The 23,461-nt window shown below is 39.4% G+C and overlaps 1 protein-coding gene across 2 annotated transcripts in view; it reads right to left on the bottom strand.

Moving 5' to 3' along the window:
- NOX4 (NADPH oxidase 4) overlaps positions 1–23,461 on the bottom strand; it is a 105,551-nt gene that overhangs the window by 65,451 nt on the left and 16,639 nt on the right. For both annotated transcript variants that reach the window (XM_010578248.1, XM_010578249.1), the window contains exons 6-10: positions 21,283–21,355; positions 16,598–16,678; positions 11,965–12,193; positions 9,749–9,913; positions 9,538–9,600 (exon numbers count right to left, since the gene is read on the bottom strand). In XM_010578248.1, the coding sequence (XP_010576550.1) occupies positions 9,538–9,600; positions 9,749–9,913; positions 11,965–12,193; positions 16,598–16,678; positions 21,283–21,355 (611 nt within the window). The remainder of the gene's footprint in view (positions 1–9,537; positions 9,601–9,748; positions 9,914–11,964; positions 12,194–16,597; positions 16,679–21,282; positions 21,356–23,461) is intronic.

Here is a 23,461-nt window from a genome sequence, read left to right as displayed (position 1 = left end):
AACTCCCTATAATATAGTAAAAATGTTTCAATCCTAGCAGTATTCAGCCCATATAATTTATGCATTTCAAGTTGCTAGCTAGGGGAAAAAACAAACCACTTCCTTATGGGATGCTCAGGATGCAAGCCTTTGTCCCTGAAGAAGTAAAAAGCAGTAGGGCAACGTTTCTGCCCAAGGCTGCCTCTCCAAGTCCTCCAAGGTATGTGGACACATTGCCAAGCAACACTGCTGAGCTGACAAATGCACCAACAGCGAAAACTGAATGGCACAAAATGCTCCTTCTCCATCATCCCTGAGCAGAAACCATAGGGCACCTCCAGACTTGCGCTAACTGGCTCCCAGTGGTATGAGGCACTCATGGAAAGAACCATCAAAGCATCGGTAGGTATTCTAGTCGGATCACCAACACCCTGAGGAATGCTGTGTCTCTCCAAACTACCCTACCAGCACACACAGTATTTTGCCAGCCTAAAACGCAGATCCCAGCCAGTCAGCTGGTCTTAATTTTAGGACAGCAAGAGGCAGGGCACTTCATCTCCTCTAATACTTTGTCCACATGTTAACTGTATTTATGCTTAAAAGTTGTGCTTGGTTTTTTTTCATTTTGATGTTCTCTTGCACTTCCTAGACCTTTCTTTGACCTGACTTAGCAGGTAACCTAGAAGCACTACCTCTGATGGGAGAAAACACACTTCTCTGCTAAAGTCAGTAGATGCTTGTTATATATTGTAAGTTTACCTTCATAGTATCAGAAAAAACCTACTTATGAGAGGGATCTGACACCTTTGGATTAAAGTATCTGCTGAAGGAGGACTCAGGATTTAGTGAACTTGAATGTAATAATTTCTGTGCTCCCTTGACCCAAAAGAGTCAGATTTGTAAGTTTAAATGAAAGTGAAGGTTTACTTAGGGTTTTTATACAGATCCCAAAACTATTAAGCCCAAAACCAAACCAAACAAACAAGTCTAAGGAAGTACTAAAGGCATCTGAAATATTAATCTATTTTATTTTTGTTTTACTTAAATTCTTTGTCAAACAGCTGCTAGATTTTCTACTACTTCTATGAAAAGCAGACAAGCTCTAGGGATTTCTTTAGTTTGCCAGCAAGATACTTCACAATATCTGCATTTCCCTAAATGCTCTGTAAATCATCTCATAAAGACAAGTTTCATAACCATTTGCACAAGATATTTAACAAATCTTATTAGAATGTCATCATGTGAGATTTTGTTTTTATTGTATTTATCTGTCAGTATGAACTTAGCTCTTGATGTCCTTACATACTTTTTACTCAGGGAAACTTCCAATAACTTCTCTTTTTTTTTTATGAAGTATTTCAGAATTTGGCCCCTAGGCTTTTCCTGTTGTGGATAGTTTATTTCTCAAGTTTACAGTACAGGACATGTGCTTCTCCATCATCTCTGGCTTTGCTTCTTGCGCAGTACAAAATTTCTTGCTTAAAAGAAGCTTAGAGCTAAAACTTCACTGCCAAACTGTTAATACTTTTATTGACTTTAAATGAACTCTGGATTATCCAGGGATAAAGACAACCTTGGTTCCACAAAACACTGGTTTTCTCTTACAAAACCAAATGTGTTACTTGTGACATTGTTTATACTCGTGTATTATTTGCTGAGAGCTTTCTGACAAGGCATCAAGCCCAAAAATGTAAATGTACAGATGAGGGCCATCATCTTGTAATCCCATCATGCCTAAATCCAGATACCAAATGGACTTAGAGGTGTGGAGGTAACAAGGAAAACTCAGTCTACAAAAAAATCAAACCAAACCAAAACAAAAACCTTAAAGGTAGAAAATGTATGAATAAATAATAGCTCTGAGACATTTAGGTACAGTATTATAATTTCTCATGTACATCCAGAAACCTCTTTCAGGTAATTCTTCTACCTACTCTGAGATGATTAATGGACTTGAGTGTTTCTCTGCCTGGGGTTAAGCAATTATTACTTTATAGTATTTTAATTCGGATACTAATCAGTCAAGTATTCTTCTTCAGTAATATATATTTGGATTTTGTCTGTGGATCTGAGTATTTGCATATGCAAACTTGTCCTCTCCCCTCCTCAAAACTCAGCTTTGATTTATTAAAAATCACACACATACTGGCCTCCTAACTTGCTACATGCCGTAAATGACATAGCAAGGATTTGACCATCTATGTATATGAGCAGAGAATTCAACTCGCTCCAGACTTTCTTTTCCTAGTCATACAGAACTCTGTGTGGAAGGACAGGAAGAAAAACGTCACAAATCCTCCTGATATGATCTGCTTCAAATTAACCATCTGTGCAAAAAATGGAGAACCAGCAAAAGGGCAGAACTTCTTGGAGCTTTTTATTACCAGACTCTTCCAGCTTATACTTCAATGGGATTCAAAACCAGATTTCTTATGCAGTACTTGGAGTAGGGGAGGTCAGAGCACATTATAACGCAGGAGAAAACTTCTAGTTTCAAAGAAAGTTTCAAACTACCTGTTGCAAGTAGTTGGTCTCTGCTTACCTACTACCAGAACTAGGATCTAGACATTGAATGAAGAGCCAAAACTCTTTGGAGGATCTGAAGAAGCAGCCACTCACATAATATAAAGCAGATATTTCATAAAGTCCTGGAGTCTGAATGCTGGGGTCTTTGCTTTGGGTTCTTTGTTTTGATTTTTTGCTTTATATGTGCCACTTCCATGACATCTGCCTCTATTAACTCTATCTCACAAAGCTAATCAGTGGATATGCAGTGTACATCTTAAACAGAGAGGCAGAGAAAGTTCAACAGGAGTTTATGCAAGTTATCTTTGTCTGAGTATCAACAAGAGTATCTTGGGATGCATGTGTGTGTTAAAAAAAAAGTCACCGATGGATGACTTCAGTGCTAAAACAGTATTAATCTGAAAAGACAACATCAAGCTCAGGATATAGATCTCTTCGAATGACAAATGAGGTCCTGGACAGCTTTATAGATATAAGTACAAGGACATTTATCCAAAATATTTAAGGTTCCATTGTTCACAGGAGCAGAATAGGTGGTACTTTTACTACATAGACAGTCAACTTCTTACAATGTAGATTAATATCTTCATGTTAAGCCTTTTATCTTAATAACAGGTGGCTTTTTAATTGATTCCAAAAGGGATTCTGGATGCTTAAAGGGGAACTGCAGGATGGGAGGGGGCATCCTACCAATGGTGCTGGGTCAGGAGGAACGATGGAGAAAGGAATGAAATTTCTATGTCAAGTCAGTCAGTGGAAAGTTGATCTATACAAACCAGGCAATGCTTTTTCTCTGCCTGAAGAGCCTGAGCTTAGCGGGCTAAGATTTATTGTTTCACCACTTCAAACAAAATGATGTCCTGAATCTCAGAGAAATTCAATATGGATTATTTGCCTGAGTGACTTCAGTGAAGAAAGGAATTGTGCTCAGGTCACTGAAATCACTAGACAGGAACTACAGAGTGCAGAATTCAGTTCCCAGAAACTCCTAAAGACTCCCTCCTCTCCAGCACCCATAGCATCCAAGGGGGGATTCCCAGGGACTAACTGTAGCACCTTCTCTAGTCAATGCAATAATGCGATTCAGCAGATCTAAGTTTGGCTCCTCTAAGTTCCACATGAAGTGATGTAACTGTTTCCTACCTTCTTTTGCCACAAGCAAATCAACACTACTGAAACAACAAGGTTACCAAGCTTTATGAGGTGCTGGGAGTAGACACCAGTCTTTTTTGGTAGCCAAGATGTCTAAACTGCAGCTTGTGAGAGTTTGTGGCTTGCATTGACTCTGTAGTAGATTCAGCAGAGACCACATAAAAGAACCCAGAACATCTTCTGAAGCACTTACTTAACATCTGCAAAACACAAGGCTATTTCCATGAGGCTTACTGCCAATCACTGCATGCCAATGCAAGAAATTCCAAAAACATAGAAGAGAAGTCACTTTTTCTGCTAAGACACTAACTTATATTCTAAATGGGAAGCTACTTCTGAAGTCATTCACTAGCAAAAAAAGGAAGCGAGCAGCCATAAATGGTCAGTACTATGGTTTCATGCTGCTGCAAATAATCACTAGTGTGGTTAAGTGTCTGGAAAGAGAGGGAACTCAATACAAAGTGAAAAATGTAAGATGGAGGTGGAAAGAAAACCAATGCTACCGTAAACAGCAAGCCTTAGTCTCTTCTTGTTCATAGAGGTTAAAATGAAGAGCAACCAAAATGAAGTCGGGGAAACAAACACTTTCCAAAAAGGAAAAAAAAAAGATGGAAGAATATCCATAAACTAATTTTTTTTCTTAGTTTTGATAAGAGGTGAGGCTTTGTATGCTAAAGAGCAGAAGTAATGTTTTGGATATATGAACTGTAATGAAGGACCACCCTTACCACCAGAAATTTGTACTATTGCTGATGCTTGTTTTCTTTTCCAAGGGCTTTAAAGATTGTTATAGACAATGACATTTAAACTGTATTCCACAGTTCCACAGTTCCATGAGTTCCACACTTTCGTCCACAAAAGTGTAAAGAAATGTCAGTCTCAGGAAGCAGAGCACTAAAGAGAAGATTTCTGATATTTCTTTGGATGGTCTGATCTCCAGACCGTATTGTGCACTTGGTCTGAAAGACAAATCTCTTTAAAAAAGAGTTCATCAAGTGGAAACACACAAAAATCATCTGTCCCTTTACAAACCCTCCATTAAAATATTTATTTACAGAAAATGTTTCTCCCCACTACAGTTCAAAATATCTTGGAGCTGACTGCATTCTGCTCAGGTTCAATTGTAAGATGCAATGATGTCCTATCTACAATAGGTAAATTGGATGTACAGGACTGAAAATGTTACTCACACTGTTTTAAACAGCATAGTAACAGTTGTGTACAGTTGTGTATAGAAACCGGTGAAAGAAGCATGGAAAAACATGTTAAAAAGAAAGCATTTTGTTGAAGTGAAATCAAAGACAATGGAGTGATGAAGACAATATGAAGTGAGTAGCCCACTATGAATTACCTAGAACTGGCCAACAGGTCACTTGCAGGAATCCCAGACGTTGGGTCATCCATCCCTTCACTACCACTCCCAATGTATAACAAAGTCAAGGAGTCACAGTAGTGAATACAAAGTCACTGGTGAATAAAAACCAGTGGAAGCACACTTCAAAAATGGAGTTAAAAAATGTCACCTTCCACATCAATCATGAGAGAAAATTGAGATCTCCGAGTGCCTGAACTTCAGAGTGTACAAGTAACACTGCCAGCAGGTCACGGGAGGTGATCCTTCCTCTTTACTCAGCACTGGGGAGGCCACACTTGGGAGTACTGTGTCCGGTTCTGGGCTCCTCACTCCAAGAGAGACATGAACACACTGGGGAGACCCCAACCAGGGGCCATGAAGATGATGAAGGGTCTGGAACATGTCTCCTATGAGGAAAGGCTGAGAGAGCTGGCACTGTTCAGCCTGGAGAAGAGAAGGCTCAGGGGGACCTTATCAATGTCTATAAATACCTGCAGGGAGGATGCAAAGAGGACGGAGCCAGGCTCTTCTCAGTAGTGCCCAGTGGCAAGACAAGAGGCAATGGGCACAAACTGAAACACGGGAGGTTCCCTCTGAACATGAGGAAACACTTTTTTACTGTGAGGGTGACCAAGCACTGAAATAGGTTGCCCAGGGAGGTTGTGGAGTCTCCATCCTTGGAGATATCCAAAAGCCATCTGGATATAGTCCTGGGCTACTGGCTCAAGGTGGCCCTGCTCAAGCAGGAGGGTTGGAGAGGAGGATCGCCAGAGGTCCCTTTCAATCTCAACCATTCTGTGATTCTGTGACATGGAACCTTTGATGGCAGAGCCAGGTCGCAGGTTAGCAAAGAAGCCAAACTGGCAGCTCTGAGTTCACAGCAACATGGATTTTGTTTCTTCAAATTCTCATGTGCCTTTTGCACCAATGAATTCTCCTCATTCCTTCCATCAGCAGGGGGAATAATGCTTTCAATTGACAAACAGGAAAAGAAAATAAACACCACTGCACACATTTCTGAACAATGCCTACCTCTTTATGTTGATTTGGTAACGATTCAGCGCTCCCTCTGGCTCCAAGTGAAACATGTGGGAGCTCTGCCAGAGTGCAATGGGAGGGGGTTCAGGCCCTTTACACAGCCTCCCAGTGTTTTCCTCCACCCCAGCATTATGTAAGAAACTGAGCTAAACTGTAAATATTACACAACCTCGAAAAGGGAAGGGACCATTAAAATATCTGCATGACTTCTTCACGCTGACTCACCCCTTCCTTTCCACTTTAGTCCTCACTTAAGAGTAAAAAGATATGCCAGAACTGGTCACTTCTTGCCTTTTAAGCATACTCCAGGCACAGTGAGATGTTTCATCAGCTTAGACAGGACATCACATAGAGCCTGGGACAGGCTTTTTAGTAGGGCCTGTTGCAATAGGACATGGGTTTTAAACTAAAAGTGGATTTAGATATAAGGATAGATATAAGGAAGAAATCTTTTACAATGAAGGTGGTGAAACACTGGCACAGGTTGCCCAGAGAGGTGGTAGATGCCCCATCCTTGGAAACATCCAAGGTCAGGTTGGACGGGGCTCTGAGCAACCTGGTCTGGTTGAAGATGTCCCTGCTCATTGCAGGAGGGATTGGACTAGCTGACCTTTAAAGGTCCCTTCTGATCCAAACTATTCTATGATTCTAAGCAGGACAACAGCACCAGGAAGACGGTTGCAGTCTTCCCCCTAGCTCTGCTGCAGTCATCGCTGCACTGCGCTTCCAGTATCTGAAGCCCCATGCGCCCCTTGTGCTGCTCTTGCTGTGGCTCCGAGTCCCACGCTCCTACATCAGCCTTGAAAAATAACCTCGGGGTTATCATCACCCAAGAAAAGAAGCAGCAGCAGTGTTCCAGCTTGCTTGGTAACTACAAGCAGGTCAGAGGGAGCAGAAAAAATACTGAGTTAAACTATTGCCTACACACTCTATAAGCACAGTCCCATGCCCGGCATCATATTAAACAACAATAAAAAAGCTTTTTAAGCAGGACAGCAGCCTAAGGCATATTCTATGACCTAGAAAGACAAGTGGAAGTGATTTTCCCCTGTTTAGGCTGGGGAGAAAGACTGTCATAAACCTAGACATTTCAAATCCTCATTATGCTGTAAAACAGCCATTTACCCAGTAAGAGCATTTCTCCAGCGTAGTTGATGTTCTACTGAAATATGTTTGTGGCAATAAAAATGAAGCTCAGTAACTCAGTGGCAACTTCATATCTTGTAATAGTTAAAATATGTATGTGATCTTGAAGGATATGCTGTTATGCTGAACGATATCACTGTACTTTAAAGTGTAAAGCACTGAGCATGAACAGGAATTGCCTGGTCTAGTATTACATACTTAAAATATAATGCATTGTGCATGAGTGGAAATTGCTAGTTCTGATGTTACATATTTAATACATGACTGTAAAAATTACACAAACTGTAATTTATCAACTAGACTTATGTATCGGAAATATACTGCACATTATCTGAATATAAATGAGTTATTTATATTCACTAAGAAAACTCAGACTCACAAAAAGAGATCTGTTTTCCATAGCTCCTAGATCTAGAAGTTTTCGTGCAAAAATAATTTTTCATAACGTGCAGTATTAAGAGTATGCCATTTTAAATATTGGATGAAATCCTCAACTCGTGCAAAGAATCAGACTTCAGTAAAACATCCTATTCAACTTCATCCTATGATCTAACCCAGTAGGTCCATGTCAGCAGACTCTCTTCCAAAAAAACCTCTCATCATAACAAGTAAGAATTTTTGCCAGAGAAAAGACTACTGAACCAGGCCTAATAATCTCTGATGACATTATTTCTGGAAATTAGAATCACATGATCCATTGTTTTAGCAGTGTCCCAATATAAAAAGAGTAAATCTTTTTAAGAGTCCCATACTTTCCAAACCGTGCAATTACTACTAATGATCAAATTACCACCATTATTTTAATTTCCACTGAGATGGACAGTCAGAAATTAAGAACATGATGTTTTGGGATTAATGTTTAAATAAGATGTGTCCACTGGTATAGAACAGGTCTAACTTTATTAAATATAGCTATGCTAGGGCCAAATGAGTGTAAAGAGCAATCTGAGACTTACACTAAGCTCTTTAAATTTACCTTCTGATCACGAAGTGAATAAAATATATAAATAAATACTGACTGAATCATTCTGCACAAAAAAACAGCTACCATTCCATCATACCCAATGCACATCATTTTTCAGCATTGCTTATCTAGTTATCTTCCTGCACTACACAGAGGAAAGCCATAAAAATTGCCTGCTGGAGTTAACAACAGATAAATAACACATGCCTCTGCTTTCTACTGGTAAAGTGAATAGCCAGGAAAACCTGGCAAAAATCAGGCTACGCAAGTGCCAATACTGCTTCACCAACTTATACTGAGGCAGCTTCCCTTAAGTGAGATTCGCTCCCAGATTTACAGCACAAAATTTATTTTGGGCAGAATTTAGTGTGGGTTCCCCTGTGACAGTACTTGCCTCCTGGCTCAGTATACAGATAAATAAATTAAAAAACCAAAAAAAACCAAAACACCCCACAAAACTAAGGAACTGGAAGTGGACAGGACCTGGTTGTGCTGAGTTTCAGGTAACAAAAAAACATCTCGGCTGTTCCATAGTGCTAGGTACAATTCAGTGGGGATAAAGTATGAGTTATCAGTCCAAAGAAAAGAATCAAATGGGAATATTTATCTCCATAGTCTTCTTGAAGAAGAATATCCTTTTCAGGCAATCCTAAAGCCTTTATTCCCTTTGGAAGGAAAAGGCTGCCACTATTATTCAACCTTAGACTCTGCTTTTTGTAACAACATAGCCAGTGCAGTGAAGTGATTTTTTTGGTAGCGTCTCCCAGGCCTCTGCACTGCTCGCCCCTGAGAATTATAATTTCACTTTATTTCAGCCTTTCTCCCCGGGGGTCCAATTCCCGTTCTACATCAATTGAGCTAACTAATAATCCCAATGTTGTATGACTTCACTGGTAAATCACTTTAAGTCATCAATATATCTCTTAATATAAAAATAAAGCAGAAGACTATTTCAGAAACTTCTTTTTTAAACTTAATGAAAAGGCAGTTGAAGAATGTCTTTTCAATTGAACAGGAAAGATGACAGAAAACTCATTACAATTTGTGCTCATTCTGTGTTAAGGTCTACAAAAATGGCTGAAACCCCTTCTATGAAACAATGATCAAAATCACATGGATTTTATTTATTTATTATTGTTTTTCACTTATGGAAGACTTTGAAAAAAGTTCCCATTATCACTTTCTCAACAGTGGAGAAAATTAAATATGTATTGAGTACTGTCATACATAATAATCATGCCATTTCATATTCATTGGTACCCTCATAAATGAAACATAAGCCTTTCTGGAGGGAATTTTCACTTTGAAGGAAATGAAGACCATTTGCTTACCAAATATAAATAGAAGGGAAAGTACAGAAAAATATCATATTTCTTACCATTGTAAGGGTGAATGGATGGCTTTCCAGTGCAGACACTCTTGGACAGTGTAGAATAACATACTGAAACAAAATCAGCCAGAGAAAATAAAATGATAGAAAAGGTATGTTCAAAATGTTCAGTGATGGGTTAGTATATACAAAGTGAAAGTCATCCCTACAGACAATGCTACGTGAACAGCTGTGATTTTTTAGGGGTGCATTAACTCACCTGACCAGGCCTTGCTTTGAAGTCATCTTTCATCATCCTTACTTCAAGGACATTGGAAGGATGGCTTATCACTGAAGTTATTGTGACTGGTTTATTGCTGCGGATGTAGCGGTACAGCCTTTCCACACAGTACAAGCACAGAGGTCCAGAAATCCAAAACCAGGTCTATGGGAGAACAAAAATATGTTACCTCAAGGACTTTTCATTTTATGTTTTCTAATTTCAAAACTACATGAGTGCTTGCAGGACCTCATTTCACATCTATGGTGGAACAATGTTTTGGTCACAAGTAACCTCCACATCTCTTTACGTGCAGAAATCCAACCATGTTATGGAGGCTTAATCAGTCTAACCGGCAGCAGCATCCACCGGCACAAACAATTTCAGTCATAAAACTCATCAGGAACAAAATGCTAATGACCTCATTTGCAACCATGTTACTCTGGTTTTAAGTAGTTAGATTGCAACTGGTTTCAGCAGTGAATGACACAGTACATTTCAAAATCTAACAGACCAGAGCACTATAAAATTGGAAAACCTTCATGGAAAAACACTGTCTGACATGCAGTATTATGTGACTATTACCTCCTTTTAATTATCTCAGGTACAAGCAAAAAACTAAGAAAGAAGCATTCTTGTGCTACAGAATTTATGCTTACATTAAACTAGTGTAAAATCATAGACAAGGGAGAGAAATGGGCACGTCTGAATCACGATTCATTTGCCCCTGTGAAAGATGTGTATGCTAGACAAACAACGCCCTGGAAATGCCCATTTCCCTGCACTGATTATACAGGGAGCCCTGGGTGACTACCTCAGATGGAAACATTTGCAGCTGCTCAGCTAAATCCTATCCTGAGTCAATTACTAACAGTTTATGGCAGAGATAACTACTAATTCCACACCTGCTCAGTCATTCAAGCCATGGCACTGAAGTGCCCTCGATGGTCATCTATCTTCCCTTCCCAGTTTTTGAAGCTACACATCAGATTCTCTTGCAACTAGCAGAGTATTTAATTTCCTCAAGCACCTCTGGCCTTAAAAACTGCAGTAGCTCACAAGACTTAAGGCTTTTTTTTGAGACTTGGTATCGCTAAGTGCATAAAACACTTCCAAATCCAAAGAAGTCCTAAATAATGTTACAAGCTACCAGGAGAACACTGTGTGGTCATTTCTTTCCATGGCTCTTCTTTTCCAATAAATGGCTCTACAGTAGGCATCTTAAGGCCCTAAAAAGACTGCTTGATGTCCTGTGGGTCATATGGAGCTAGACATACATTGATGCTTTTAATTCAGGAGTATTACCACAATAAAATACAAATCCAAAGAACTTTGCTGGACAACTTCAGTGTAGAATTGGCTGTTTCTTATTATGAGTACATGCTCCACGGTAAAATGGGTTCCCACTGTGGCTAGTAAGGGGCATATGCGTTCTACAGAAAACAATGATAATAATAAAGAGAAACTCCTGTGAGGTCTGTTATGGGACCACCTTGAATGGTGGGCCTTGGACTTGTAAACTCTCTATTCTCAGGCTTCCTCAGGCTACTTGCCAATACAGCCCAGCTCATCTTTTCCCAAAAGAAAAGAGAAAATTTGTGTGAAGAAAAAGCTGCTGCCACAAAACATAAAGAAACAAAAGGAAAACGGAAAACAGAAAAAGAACAGGCTTTTCTATCCCCATCATCATCATACTCATTTACCCATGCCACATATAAAACAAGCCTGTCTGCAAACAACAGGCTATACAAAGCCAAACCACAACCAACTGCAACCCAGAAATGAGTATTAGGACTTGCAGCCGCATGGTAAAAAAGAGAACAAATGGAGTTTGATTATTTCAATTAACTACTGCCACACAATGCTTACAAAGGGACCTTATGAATATGTTATATAAATGTTTTCTCTGAAGTGCTATGCTGCAATTTAAAGTCACATTTATAGCAAGACCAATACATCTCTTATGTTGCACAAAAAAGAACATTACAGCCAATCTCTTGACATTTTTCCGCCCTATTCTATGCACCACGTTGTAATGCAGTTCAAGGTTTAATACAGATTGTTTTTTCTCTACCAAATCTTTGAATGTCTGAAAAGGTTTTAATAATATTTTCCATTATTAAAACATCTGGTCTGGAAAAGCAATAATTAGTGGTTATGGCTGACTGAAAGGCTTGGCATGGCTTGTAATACCTGAAACGTCGGATCATACAGACCTCTGGGAAGTGTGACTGGAACTTGGGTTCCTCGGAACAAATTCTCATAAAGTTATTTTGTACAAAGGGTTCTGGTACTGCTAAGTCCTCTGGGAAAGGCTCAGTAGTATAGTCAGGAAACGGCTGGTCAAAAGCCTTTGGCACCGTCATATTCTGTCGAAGTGTTTTGTTAGGATTAAAGCAACCAGGAGGGTGTTCCTCTAAGTTGGTCTGGTACTTGAGCACTCCCCTACAGGAAAATAAAAATAGCAAAGACACTGAAGTAACATTCACAACCAAGCAACTTATCTTGATTCGGAGAGGGTTTTAGAAAGCAGTCACAAGGCTCATCTTCTCTAAGAATTTTTATTCTGTTTGCTTTCAGGACCTTCAGTGAGATCGAAGCTTTGCAACAACAGAGCCCTCTGTCACTAGAGGCAAGATTTAACTTTTCCAGCTCACTTGGCACTCCCCCACTGAACAGCCTCAAGCTTAATACTGCTTGAAAGGGGGAAGATATTGTAGGAGCCTTGAAAAAAAATTAAATAATCACATTTCCAGTTCAATCACACCCAGGCTGTTTTCACTCATCCTCCCTACAGTCAGCAAGCAGTGTTTTTTAAGGCAATCTGTAGCAGAAGTGGCCTAAGTTGCCAAATCATAAACTGCAGGAATGTTCCCACTACTTAGTGTTTGTCAGGTTTGCACACAACTGTATAATTTGCTCCTTTAAATATCACCTTGTCAAACAGATAGAAGGAAAAAAGAAAGTCCTGCATGTTAGCCAAGGAACCTTTCTTGCAAATTATTTTGTGGGGTCCATGCTTGTTTTTTACGCTAAAGTTAAATTTGTAGTAAAATGAAGTGAGAACTTTGCAGCTGCAGCTAGAAACTATGAAGAAAGAAGTGGAAACCTGAGACACTCTGGGATTTCTCAACACATGAATGAATCATTGAAAATGGGGAAGAACTGATAATACTAGTAATAAAATTCCTCGGAAGTACTACTTGCCTCCAAATCTGGATTTGATGACAGTAAAGCCGCAAGGAGGAATATTTAAAAAACCAAATGACTAAATGACAGCTGTATAGGATGGTGCTGGGTGGGAAATAAGGCACACTGACACAACGTCTGGTGAGACGTGCCCTCTGAGCGCCAGGCCATGTGGTGAAGGCTCATCTCAAGTATACAATCAAACCTAAGGACATATGCTCCCCCCTCTTCTCCCCAACGTACACACACGGCAGGAGCGGTGACAGAGTTTAATTCACAAGAAGAGAGAGAAGTGGGACATCTCTAATATTCCCAACTTAAATGGGCTTTGACAGGCTACTGGCAATCTTCCCTACTGAAATGCAGTCCTCATAGCTAGTAACAAGCTTCCCACATGGTCCAGTGAATAACGTACAGCTTGGAAGTTAAACCTGCTCACTCTAAACTCCACATCTGACCCTGGGAGAATCACTTGGGAAGTGTCTGTGCGCCTACACCTGTGCTTCTGTCTGTCTTTACTGCCTGATCATGCCTATCGCTTGCACCTGGCATCACTGTTGGTCATCACATATTTACAAAGTGACAGATACCCCTAGCATTATGCTAATTCCCTGCTCCGTAAATATTATGGTGCCTCACGGATTTAGCTAGAAGTCACAGCACATGCAGTATTTTTCCAATCAACCTTGTGTGCATGCCTGCCAGCTGCTCCCACAGCTTCCCTGTTCTCAGAGCATCCCAAAAGAGGATTCCAGGTTTTCCTTGAGACGTGAATAGCTGAACCACAAACAAGAGCATCCCCTCCAGTGATCTCTGGTTTGTTTAAACTATTACAAACATGCTAACTAACTAAGTGGCAAACTGGGATGACAAAGCTGCCTGTTAACAGCAGCTGCAATGACTCTCATCTCTGAAGCTGTCAAGGAAAGGCAAGCTGTCTTACACTCCCAAAATCAGTTCCCAGAAAGGCTGAGTTCTGCACAACTCTTAAGGAGCCTAAGATATATCCTCATATATTTATTTGGTGCAACACCCCAATACAGAAAAACTCAGTGTGGATGTCAGTAGGTAGAAGACAGACATCTTTAGCAAACAAAAATGGGAGAGACAAAAAGGGTAAGTCATGTGAAAGTGTCCTACAGGCTGAGCAACACAGCATGCAGGATTTGCATGGGCATACATCAACCTCTGCCCCAATTTTCCATCCCCAAAACAGAGACAAAATTCACTTCTGTCTAGAGCTGGAAAATACATATCACTATTTCTTGAGATTTTTATGGTGATAAGCTAGAGGTCAATGGTTCTAAGTGGAATTGCACTGCTCCTATCTTCTCATCCATCTTTTGCTGCTCAGCTCAAGGTGAGTTGCTTGACGGGTCTGCTAAAGGTCAATGTGTGGGTGGAATCTTAAGAATTCTCACCCTTTGGAAGATAAATCCTTGAATAACTCTAGTGACAGCACAAAAGCCTTATTCTCAGCTCCTATGGACCAGCATAACCCATTTAACTCCACAGTAATACCAAATTTGGATCAGCTGAGGATATGGGCCCAAATGTTTTGTATGTTTTATAGCTCCTTACATTGGTACTAGAAACATCAAGCTTCTATTTTACATAAACTATTTTTGTTGTTGCTATTACCAGCTTAAAATATAGATAAATTAATGTAGATATGCACCAAGCCTTAAGCCACCAAAATATTTCAAAGTCACATTGCAAGAAGTACAAGAGCAACGAAAGTCTTTAAGGATAATTCCCTGAAAGATTGTCCTCTCCCTTAGGGTAGGGATGAAAGAACAAACCAATAACATGATAGATGAATCATATCATTTTATACACTGCTGAGAAGTGCTTGGCTACTCTGAAGAAGAGGATACTATAAGAACATACCCATAGTAGTTTGAAACAAAACAAGAATCCAGGAATACTATGGAAATACTTGAAAGGAAAGACTCCCAGGACAGGTAAATCCTCACCCCATCTGCCTGCACAGTTCAGCCCCAGGAGATGCCTTGCTCTGCAGAGTAACTGGCCATGCGTCTGCAAATCTCTAAGACATGCCATGGAGGAGTCATCTGGGCACCTAAGTGTGGGTGTCTAAGCTTTATTCTCAGAAGAGATCTTCTAATCACTATCATGAATGGAGCCCAGAAATCAATCCAGCTCACTTGAATGTAGGTCTTTGTAGTAGCAGGTTAGTTGAAGTATCCTTCAGGCTCCACTCACTGTATTTATTAGAACTCATTAGACTATAATGGGAAAAAGACACTTAGAAAACATGTAGAGACCTACATTTAGGCATCTTAAACTTGAACTGACTCCCACTCTTCATGACTCATTCTTCTCCCACTTTTCACTGACACTCAGTTCTTTCAGATTTGCACTGAACGACTTTCCAATTCAATACTAAGGAGCCTGTGTTCAAGAAGATGCCTGTTTAATGCTTCGTGTATTACTGCAGCCTTGGTTCACAAACTTCTCCAACTAGACTTCTTCCTTCATGAAGTGGCAACATGTTTAGGAATACAATGGGCAAAGGATAATACAGTGAAGAAGATGAATTAAACCAGACATGAAAAATACTCCAAAGGCAATCACTGGAACAGAGTGCCTATGGAGGCTGGAGGATCTCAGTCACCAGATGTTTTCAAGAAGTTAGACAAACTAGAATAATTTAGCAAAAGTTCACCCTGCCCCAGGATGGATCAGGTTAGATCCATCTTCCCCAGCCATGAACAAGAGCTATGCCACAGAAAAACAAAACAAAACAAAACACAGAAAACTAGAATTGTGTCCAGGAGTTTCAATTGCTTTGAACTCATTATTTCAATTCACCAGATCTCAAGCTGCGTTTATTTTGTTCAACAACATATTCCTACCGTGATCTTGCTAGGCCTAATTACCTTTCACTGTTTACTTTAAGCAGCGGTGCTCAGTGTCACACAGACATTCCAGCACCCTGTGTTTCAGTAGATGTTTGATGACATGAAGAAATAAACCTCGTTCAAATACACCTTCCCTTCCCTATACCAATCTCTGCACCTACATCCACAAAGGAAGCCTCAGAGATGTTAGTGGACCAGATTTTCACACAGCATAACTTGTGGAAGCTGCTCTACCTTGCAGTAAAGCTGGGCTTGTTTGTGCCCGATACAGACCTAGCCATCAGCTTCATGGCACATGAACACTGCTCTGATGTTTGTGAAAATAAGAAGAAAAACTAATAAATTTTGTATCATAGCAATAAGAAAGAGATAATTAGGGAGAGGCCGTTCCTTCCTTCTCCTTAGGAGTCAAAATGGAAGGTAGAGAGGAAAGAGAAAGGGATGACCAACTTTGCTTCACATTCTCCTCTCAGCAGCCAGGTAAGAGGGGGCAGAAAAGAAACGTTTTCTTCATTTCCCACTAGAATCTGGTAAAATGGACAAGGAATAAACTTGAAAGCGAAGAAGTTTGTGCTAGCTGGCTGTAACACAAAATTCTCCAAGCTGCAGCCTGAACTTTATTTAAACAAACACTTGTTGAAAAACTGAAGAGGATAGCATCTTGTCAAGAAGTTGGCCCACTGTCCACAAGCGAGCTCAGGAAAAGCAGCAATCAAGGGAACTGCTCTTTCTGGTTGTGCTTCAGGAAAAGGGACAGTGTTTTCCATTTACTTACCCAGAAACATGCAGCATCAGCAGCATATAGAAGACAAAGAAAAGGTTGTGTGTGTACCAGAAGACGTCATAGTTTGAAACCCTGAAAAGAATAAACCATGGTTCAATGCTGTTTCACTCAGATGGAATCACTGCTAATGAAAAGCAGATCTGTGCACACAGGACATCATTATACACCACGTAGTCATGTAGAACAGTCAAAGCCCGGTATGTATTCCTACAGGCCCACTGTATTTGCAAGCAATTAAGTGTTGAGAAGAACAGGTGGCTGGCATGAAGTAAAAAGCTGAGAGAGAGATGAAGGACAAAGAAGTACAGAGCCAGCTGAAGAACTATTCCTAAATTAGGAGACTTCACTGCTTTCATAGGTCCTACTTAGTCCCTGTCAGATCCTTTAGCTAGAATAGTTCTTCCGTCTCCAGGCTCAAAACTCAACCTCTTTATGGCAAGTGCCTCCTTGCGTCCTCCCTGCCCCAGTACAGGGCTGTGGTGTTTAGTGTGTCACTACTGGTACAACATACAAACAGTTAGTGTAGACAGCAGCAGAAGAGCTGCTGGGAAAGGTAAAAGAAACTCGTGAGGTTATGAAGTGGAAGGAGATACAGGAGGAAAGGGAACTAGAGTAAAGAGGCAACAAGAGGACAGGTAGGAGAATTTTCAGGGCAGGATGCCACATACGGTGGGGCTCTAGGACTGATGGTCTTGAGAGGAAGAAGAAGAACATTACCACTGTGAGGATCAGGAGAGGTGAAGGGGAAAGAGGACTTCCTTTCATCAGTGATTTGTTAGGTAATGTAAAAAGAACCAAGACCAAAGAAAATACCCATCTGGAACTGTTTTCTGTTAAGCTTGTTTGTTTTTCCTTGAGGAAAATACTCGCCAAACCACAACAACAACCAAATGGTTAAGAAAATACTCTACTTCATAGCACACAAACACACCTTTCACACTACACAGCATGATAGGAGAGTCCCTTCCAAAACCAAAAAACCTACCCCCATTCATAAGCCAAAACAATTATTCAATAAAAAACAACCTTAAATTCGAGGACATGGTTTCAGAAGCTACTCCTCCGACATAGATAACTTTTTTCACAGTTTTTTCCCCTCCTATGGCCTTTTACATAAACAGCTAACTACCCTTGCTTCAATACATCTGAGATGTACACTGCATTTGTTTCTGTCAATACAGGACTTGTTTTCTTTCTCAAGACAGAAAAAATAATTTTGATAATCTGAGGGCCACCAAAATAAAATCCAACGAACAGCAGTTCCAAGGAACCCAGCAACAGCAAGGGGCTCTGAATCCCCCCCTTCACCCTGCCATCCTTCCTCCGTTCAGCACCACGCTAACACTTTTTCCTCCCTGAGGCTGCTCAAACTATTTCTAACTGCCCACACCCTGGCTGGCATTTCCATACAGTCACTCATCAGTATCTGTAAGCAGTTGTGGGAGAGAACATCAGTAAGATGAAAGTAAAGGATGACAGTGTGGGGAGTCGAAGCACGATGGGAAGGCACAAAGAGAGTAACATTTACCCCCAGACCCGAAACAGGTCTCAGAGTTTAATTTGGTATCTTGCTACAATACCAAAAGCTGCACACTGAATTCATTTTTATTGGATCTTCAGCACTTTTTTCAGCATGCACCGATTTTTCAAAATTTCAGTGATGGAAAGTCATTTCCAGCTTCTGACATGTTGTTTTCAACAGCTAAATATTATTACTGATTAAATTACTGTACACTTCTTGTCTGAATATGTCTAAATGTCAGCCTCCAGCCAGTTGAGCATTTTATTCTTTTTTCAGCATTCCTGCAGATATCTCTACTATAAAATCTTGGTTCCTTCCATGTATCAAGTTCCCCTAAATGTAATCAAGTCCTCCCAACTTCACCTTCTTAAACTAAAGGAATGGAGATCCTTGAACCTCTTACCATGAAGCATATTTTTCAATATTTTAATAATTATATATTTCTTACTTGTATCCTTCTTTAACTGTGTATCCTACAAATACATAGAGTATTCTAATATACTCAGTAATCTTCCTACTGCTACATATATATTTTTATAGTTCTTCAGAACATTTATTACTTTCTTTACCCTCTTCTTAGGGCTTAAAATAGACATTATTCACAGAATGAACGCATTTCTTAGGAACACAAAGTCCTGAAAATTTGAGATCAACCTGAATATTTAATTTTAATGTTGGTTAACCTACTTCAAAATTTTGCAGGTGAAGTCCTGCAAGAGTTAACTTACTGAGAAAAGTGAGGGGAGATTACCATACTTTAAAGGGGCACAGTAAGCAGAACAGTTCTGGAAAAATATTTTTAACCCTGTAACAGCTAGTTTTGAAAAGGAAGATATATGTGGTAGTTTAGAAGATGAAATTGAAGACTGGAATATTTGGTTACAAAGAGAGATGGCATTGGAGCAGCTTATATTTTAACATTCCTTTAAATATATGATTTCCAAAGTCAGCAGTAATTGTGTTCAGTGGAAATACCCCTGAACAACACTAATTTGAAAGTTAGCAGAAATGTCAACTTTATTCACAGGATTTATTGTATTTTCTAATAACTTCATAACCCTTCCAATAAACAACTACTGAACAGAAAATGTCGGTCTGGTATTCACAGGATTTATTGCATTTTCTAATAACTTCATAACCCTTCCAATAAACAACTACTGAACAAAAAATGTTGGTCTAGTTCTCTGGTATGACACAGCAAAAATCTGGAAAATTTTTCAAACAATACTCATTTTCCCCTTTGAAAACATTAGCAGCTAATTCGATCTCCTAATACTTATTCGCACAGTTTACTGAACAAGTAAAAGCACGAAAATAGCAGGATAATCATGCATAGAAAAAATTCAGGAAGAACATATGAAGGAAGAAATGATTAAGCAGGTTAGTGTGCAAGAGCAGATTAGGGCTGAAATCCAAGAGAGTATAATAGTCTCTGAAATACTTTTTAAAAAGCCCAGTTTCTGATAGGCAGTGAGCATCTACAATTAATTTTCCTAAGACTATAGCGTGAGCTTAGCCATCAGAAGCAAGTGAGAATCCACAGGGAAAGAGATTGAAAAGGGACAGAAAGATGCACACGGAAGCTTGTTTGCTTAGGAAAACACACTATAAAGATAAGCTTGAGCCATACGCCTGAGGGAGAAGGCAGGATAAAATTTCTAAATAAGAATTATTGCTAGAGTAACAGGAGATGCAGGTGCTCTCTTAAGGGCTTTGATTCTGCTGGCTAGATGGCAGAAAGACAGGAAAGCACTTGCACTTAGTAACTGAAGAAGGAAATAACAAACATGTAACTTCAAAAGACAGAAACCTTTGTTGCATGAATCCCAAAATTATTTCCAAGACTTTGGCTGCGACTACTTATATTTTCCTAAATTTCCCAATCATTAATAAATGCTGTTTTTTTTTTTTTTTTTTTTTAATTTATCATGGCCTTGGAGAAAACAGGACTTTGTTCTGGCTCACTGCTGCAGAGTAAAGTAATGGTTATATTTTTCCATCTTCCCAAAACTGGCTTTCTTTTGCAAGTAGAGCCATCTGTGTGGACTATATAATGTGCAGCCATGTCTGACATCTTGTGCAGCAGTCTTATCCTGCACTTCTGTAGCCTACAGTGCCTCACAAAGGTCTCAACCCTGTAAGTATCTTTGTCTACAAGAAGTGCACAAGTATTTGCTGAACTACTTTCTTGAATCAGTGCCTGATAACATTGCTACTCAGGGAAGACAGATTAGTTCAAAGTTCAAACCCACACACCTAGCTCACATCAGTGAAGCACCATTACTGTTTGAAGATATGGAATCAAAATGTCCTTCAGTGTTTGCTGAATTGAGATGATGTATTTACATAACCAGTCCTTGAATTCATCAGAGACTGCTATAAAAATCAAGGGGTTTTTTATATGCTTCAATTGCAGAATCAAAGCCTTAAAAAGGCTATGATGTAGGGCGAGATCCTCCAAGGTGCTGGTCACTCAAATGATATATAATACTATAATATGTATTCAGTAATGTTGGTGCAGAATGTGAACCCACTGGAGGACCAAACCTTTAGAAATCCCAGCAGCTACTCTGAGCCAATACTGCATTGCTGTTTTGAATTATAATCGACATTAAAAAGAATATATCTGACAACAGAAGCAGAGCTTTAAAGACGCAACATTCTACTTAAGTAGCACAATTCTGTTCCAGTTCGCTTCATTGCTGGGTTTTTTTTGATTTTACAGTTTGTTGTCACAATTAATTGGTGAAAAGAATTAAGATAAATATATCATCTTATTTTACTTCCAGTGGACTTAATTCATGCATTGGACAGAACTTCCCATATGCTTAGTTTACTGCATCCCTGTACAAACAGGAAAAAAAGAACTATTTGAATTTTTAAAGGCCTAGGTTTTTAACTGAGCACATTCCTCAAACAGTGTTTTTCTCTGAAGGCAACTTAATCAGGTTTGTAATTTTTTGAATACAAAATTCACTGTGCTAATTTACCCGCAAGCTAATAAAAAAAAATAGGGCAAGAAAACCGGTATTTTTAATACTCATTTAAATACTCCTTGCCTCATATTGCATTTATTCTTCATTCCCTCTAATCAGTATGAGAATATGATTACACAAATGGCATTTTTCAGCATAATGATCAGATTATGTCTTACCTGATGGCATACGTAGAAGCTGTACACATTAGGAATAATACTAACACCATAATGACTCCAGTCAGACCTGGAACTAAAACGGACATAAGATAACTTATATTTGAACTGTGAAGAGGTATATTTGTCTCCTATGACCTTTCAAGAAAGTGGAAGTTATTAGACATACAAATTCTGATTCAATCAAACTCTTGCATTTGATATTTATCTCTTGAAGACGGCTGTTGTGTTATTTCCCACCTTCCCAGAGAAAACTGCCCTTTTCCTTGCATTTCACCATGCATCACTAACTTCCTATTAGTCTTTGCTCCTGTCATCTTTTGCTCACAACGTTTGTCTCTAAGCAAGGACAAATCCTGTCTATTTGTTTATTTGTAAGACTGACTGTACAAGTTCCTGTATCTCTTTTTTATTCCAAACCCTAAACTCTGTTGAACACAATTAAAAAGCTGGTCAGGGACAAAATTTCAAGCAAATCAATTTCTATGCAAGCTGTCACTACAATTGTTTGCCAACCCATTTCATCCTGGAATGAGAAAGAGCCTGAAATTACTCTCCATGGCATTGTATCATGCTTGAAATCGCTGCCCGTAGAGCAAAGTCTGTGAGAGTGATCTACAGGCAGCATTTGAGAAGGAAAGGTTAAAAATACTAAGGACTGGACTCATCTGCTCAAATGCAGACATGTATCAGAACTAGTCTATCCTCAGCTCTGTTTTAAGTCAAAGGAGAGAAACAAGTATTTCTACAGCATGACTCATCTCACCCTAAAGCAGAATCCTGCCCACAAAGTACAGTAAACCATCAGCCTAAAGACAGATTAGAAAAATCCCAACCAAAGTTACCACTTTTTCTGAGCACCTTATCTTCAAAATTGCCATCCCAGGAATTAAGAATCTGAATTAAGAATTAAGAACCTGAAATCCATGAAGCATTACATCAAAACCTTTTACTTCTCAAAGATTGATAGTTTTTAAGCATAGTCTCTGGTCACCCTAAAAGCTACGTGTTTGGCTTCAAAGTCAGTCAGGCCAATCACCAAGCACAAAGCTAAATAAGTGCTGTTTTAATGTCAGAATATAAGCGTCTCAACCAGCTTTCATGGACTTAAATGGCAAACCCAAAGATTTTAATGGTCCAGGATCTTTGGCAGGATCACATCCTAATGATAAGAACAAGCTAATTTTTCAAATTGATTGTGATTTTAGACTCTTTAGCAATAAAGAGACAATTTCAAATCTTATCTTTTTATAAACTTCTCAGTATCCACTTGTTGAAAGGTCTGATACCCAAAATCTGATACATCCCAAATCACTCCTCAGTTTTACAAACTGCAGCAAAAATCCTGGTCCTACAGTCAACGGAAGTTTTGTCATGGACTGCATAAGAAACATAATTTCACCCCTTCAGGGAAAGGTTACAATTAAAAGCAGCTGCAATAAAAAATGTGCATTCTTTCCATTGCCTCCTTCTTCATTTCTTCTTTCTTAATCTAATTTGATATGTAGCATGTAATCAATCTCCCCTCTGACACAAATACTTCCAATCCAATTGCAGTACAGCACTTGATCCAGCTTCCTACGCTGTCACTCAAGCCACAGGTCACCTTTTACATCCAGTTCTTCAATTCTCTTCTCCATCAAACCGCAAAAATGAAATCACTCACAGCCTTGTCCCAATTCATCAGTGCATTTTCAGTGTTTCCTCTTCTCCCTGTCCCTGTCTCTCTTTTCCTCCACTAACTATAATCTTGAATACTCATTCCTCCCACAATTAGCCTCACACCGTTATAGAAGGAGGTACTTTCCTGGACTGATCTGAAAAGCCATCACACTATAAATCCTTCAAATTCCTTATTCCTTCTCACTATGTTAAAAAAATCAGCCAATAAATCTAGTTCTGAACTGTTTGGGAAGAGACCATTTTTTTGCATATTTGTACAGCTCCCAGTGCAGTGAAATCTTGGTCCCTGCCTGGGCACTCCTTCAGCACAAATAATAAATGTTAATTACCAGTCATTAGGATGGGGAGTGATCTGAGTAATTTTAAATTTAAGATGACTTAGAATCACTGCTTTTTGAAACAGAGTGCTCAAACTTTCAGAAATGCAGTATATTCCTGGCTGTCAGAGGGTAAAAGGAGTTCCACCTTGCAGGTCCTCTGCTCAACTAGAGAGGTCTCA

Source organism: Haliaeetus leucocephalus, unplaced genomic scaffold, assembly GCF_000737465.1.
Source record: "Haliaeetus leucocephalus isolate CR32 unplaced genomic scaffold, Haliaeetus_leucocephalus-4.0 Scaffold616, whole genome shotgun sequence".
Classification (NCBI taxonomy): Eukaryota; Metazoa; Chordata; class Aves; order Accipitriformes; family Accipitridae; genus Haliaeetus; species Haliaeetus leucocephalus.
The sequence above is the reverse complement of the archived record's forward strand: the minus strand, read 5'-3'. Positions and strand labels throughout refer to the sequence as shown.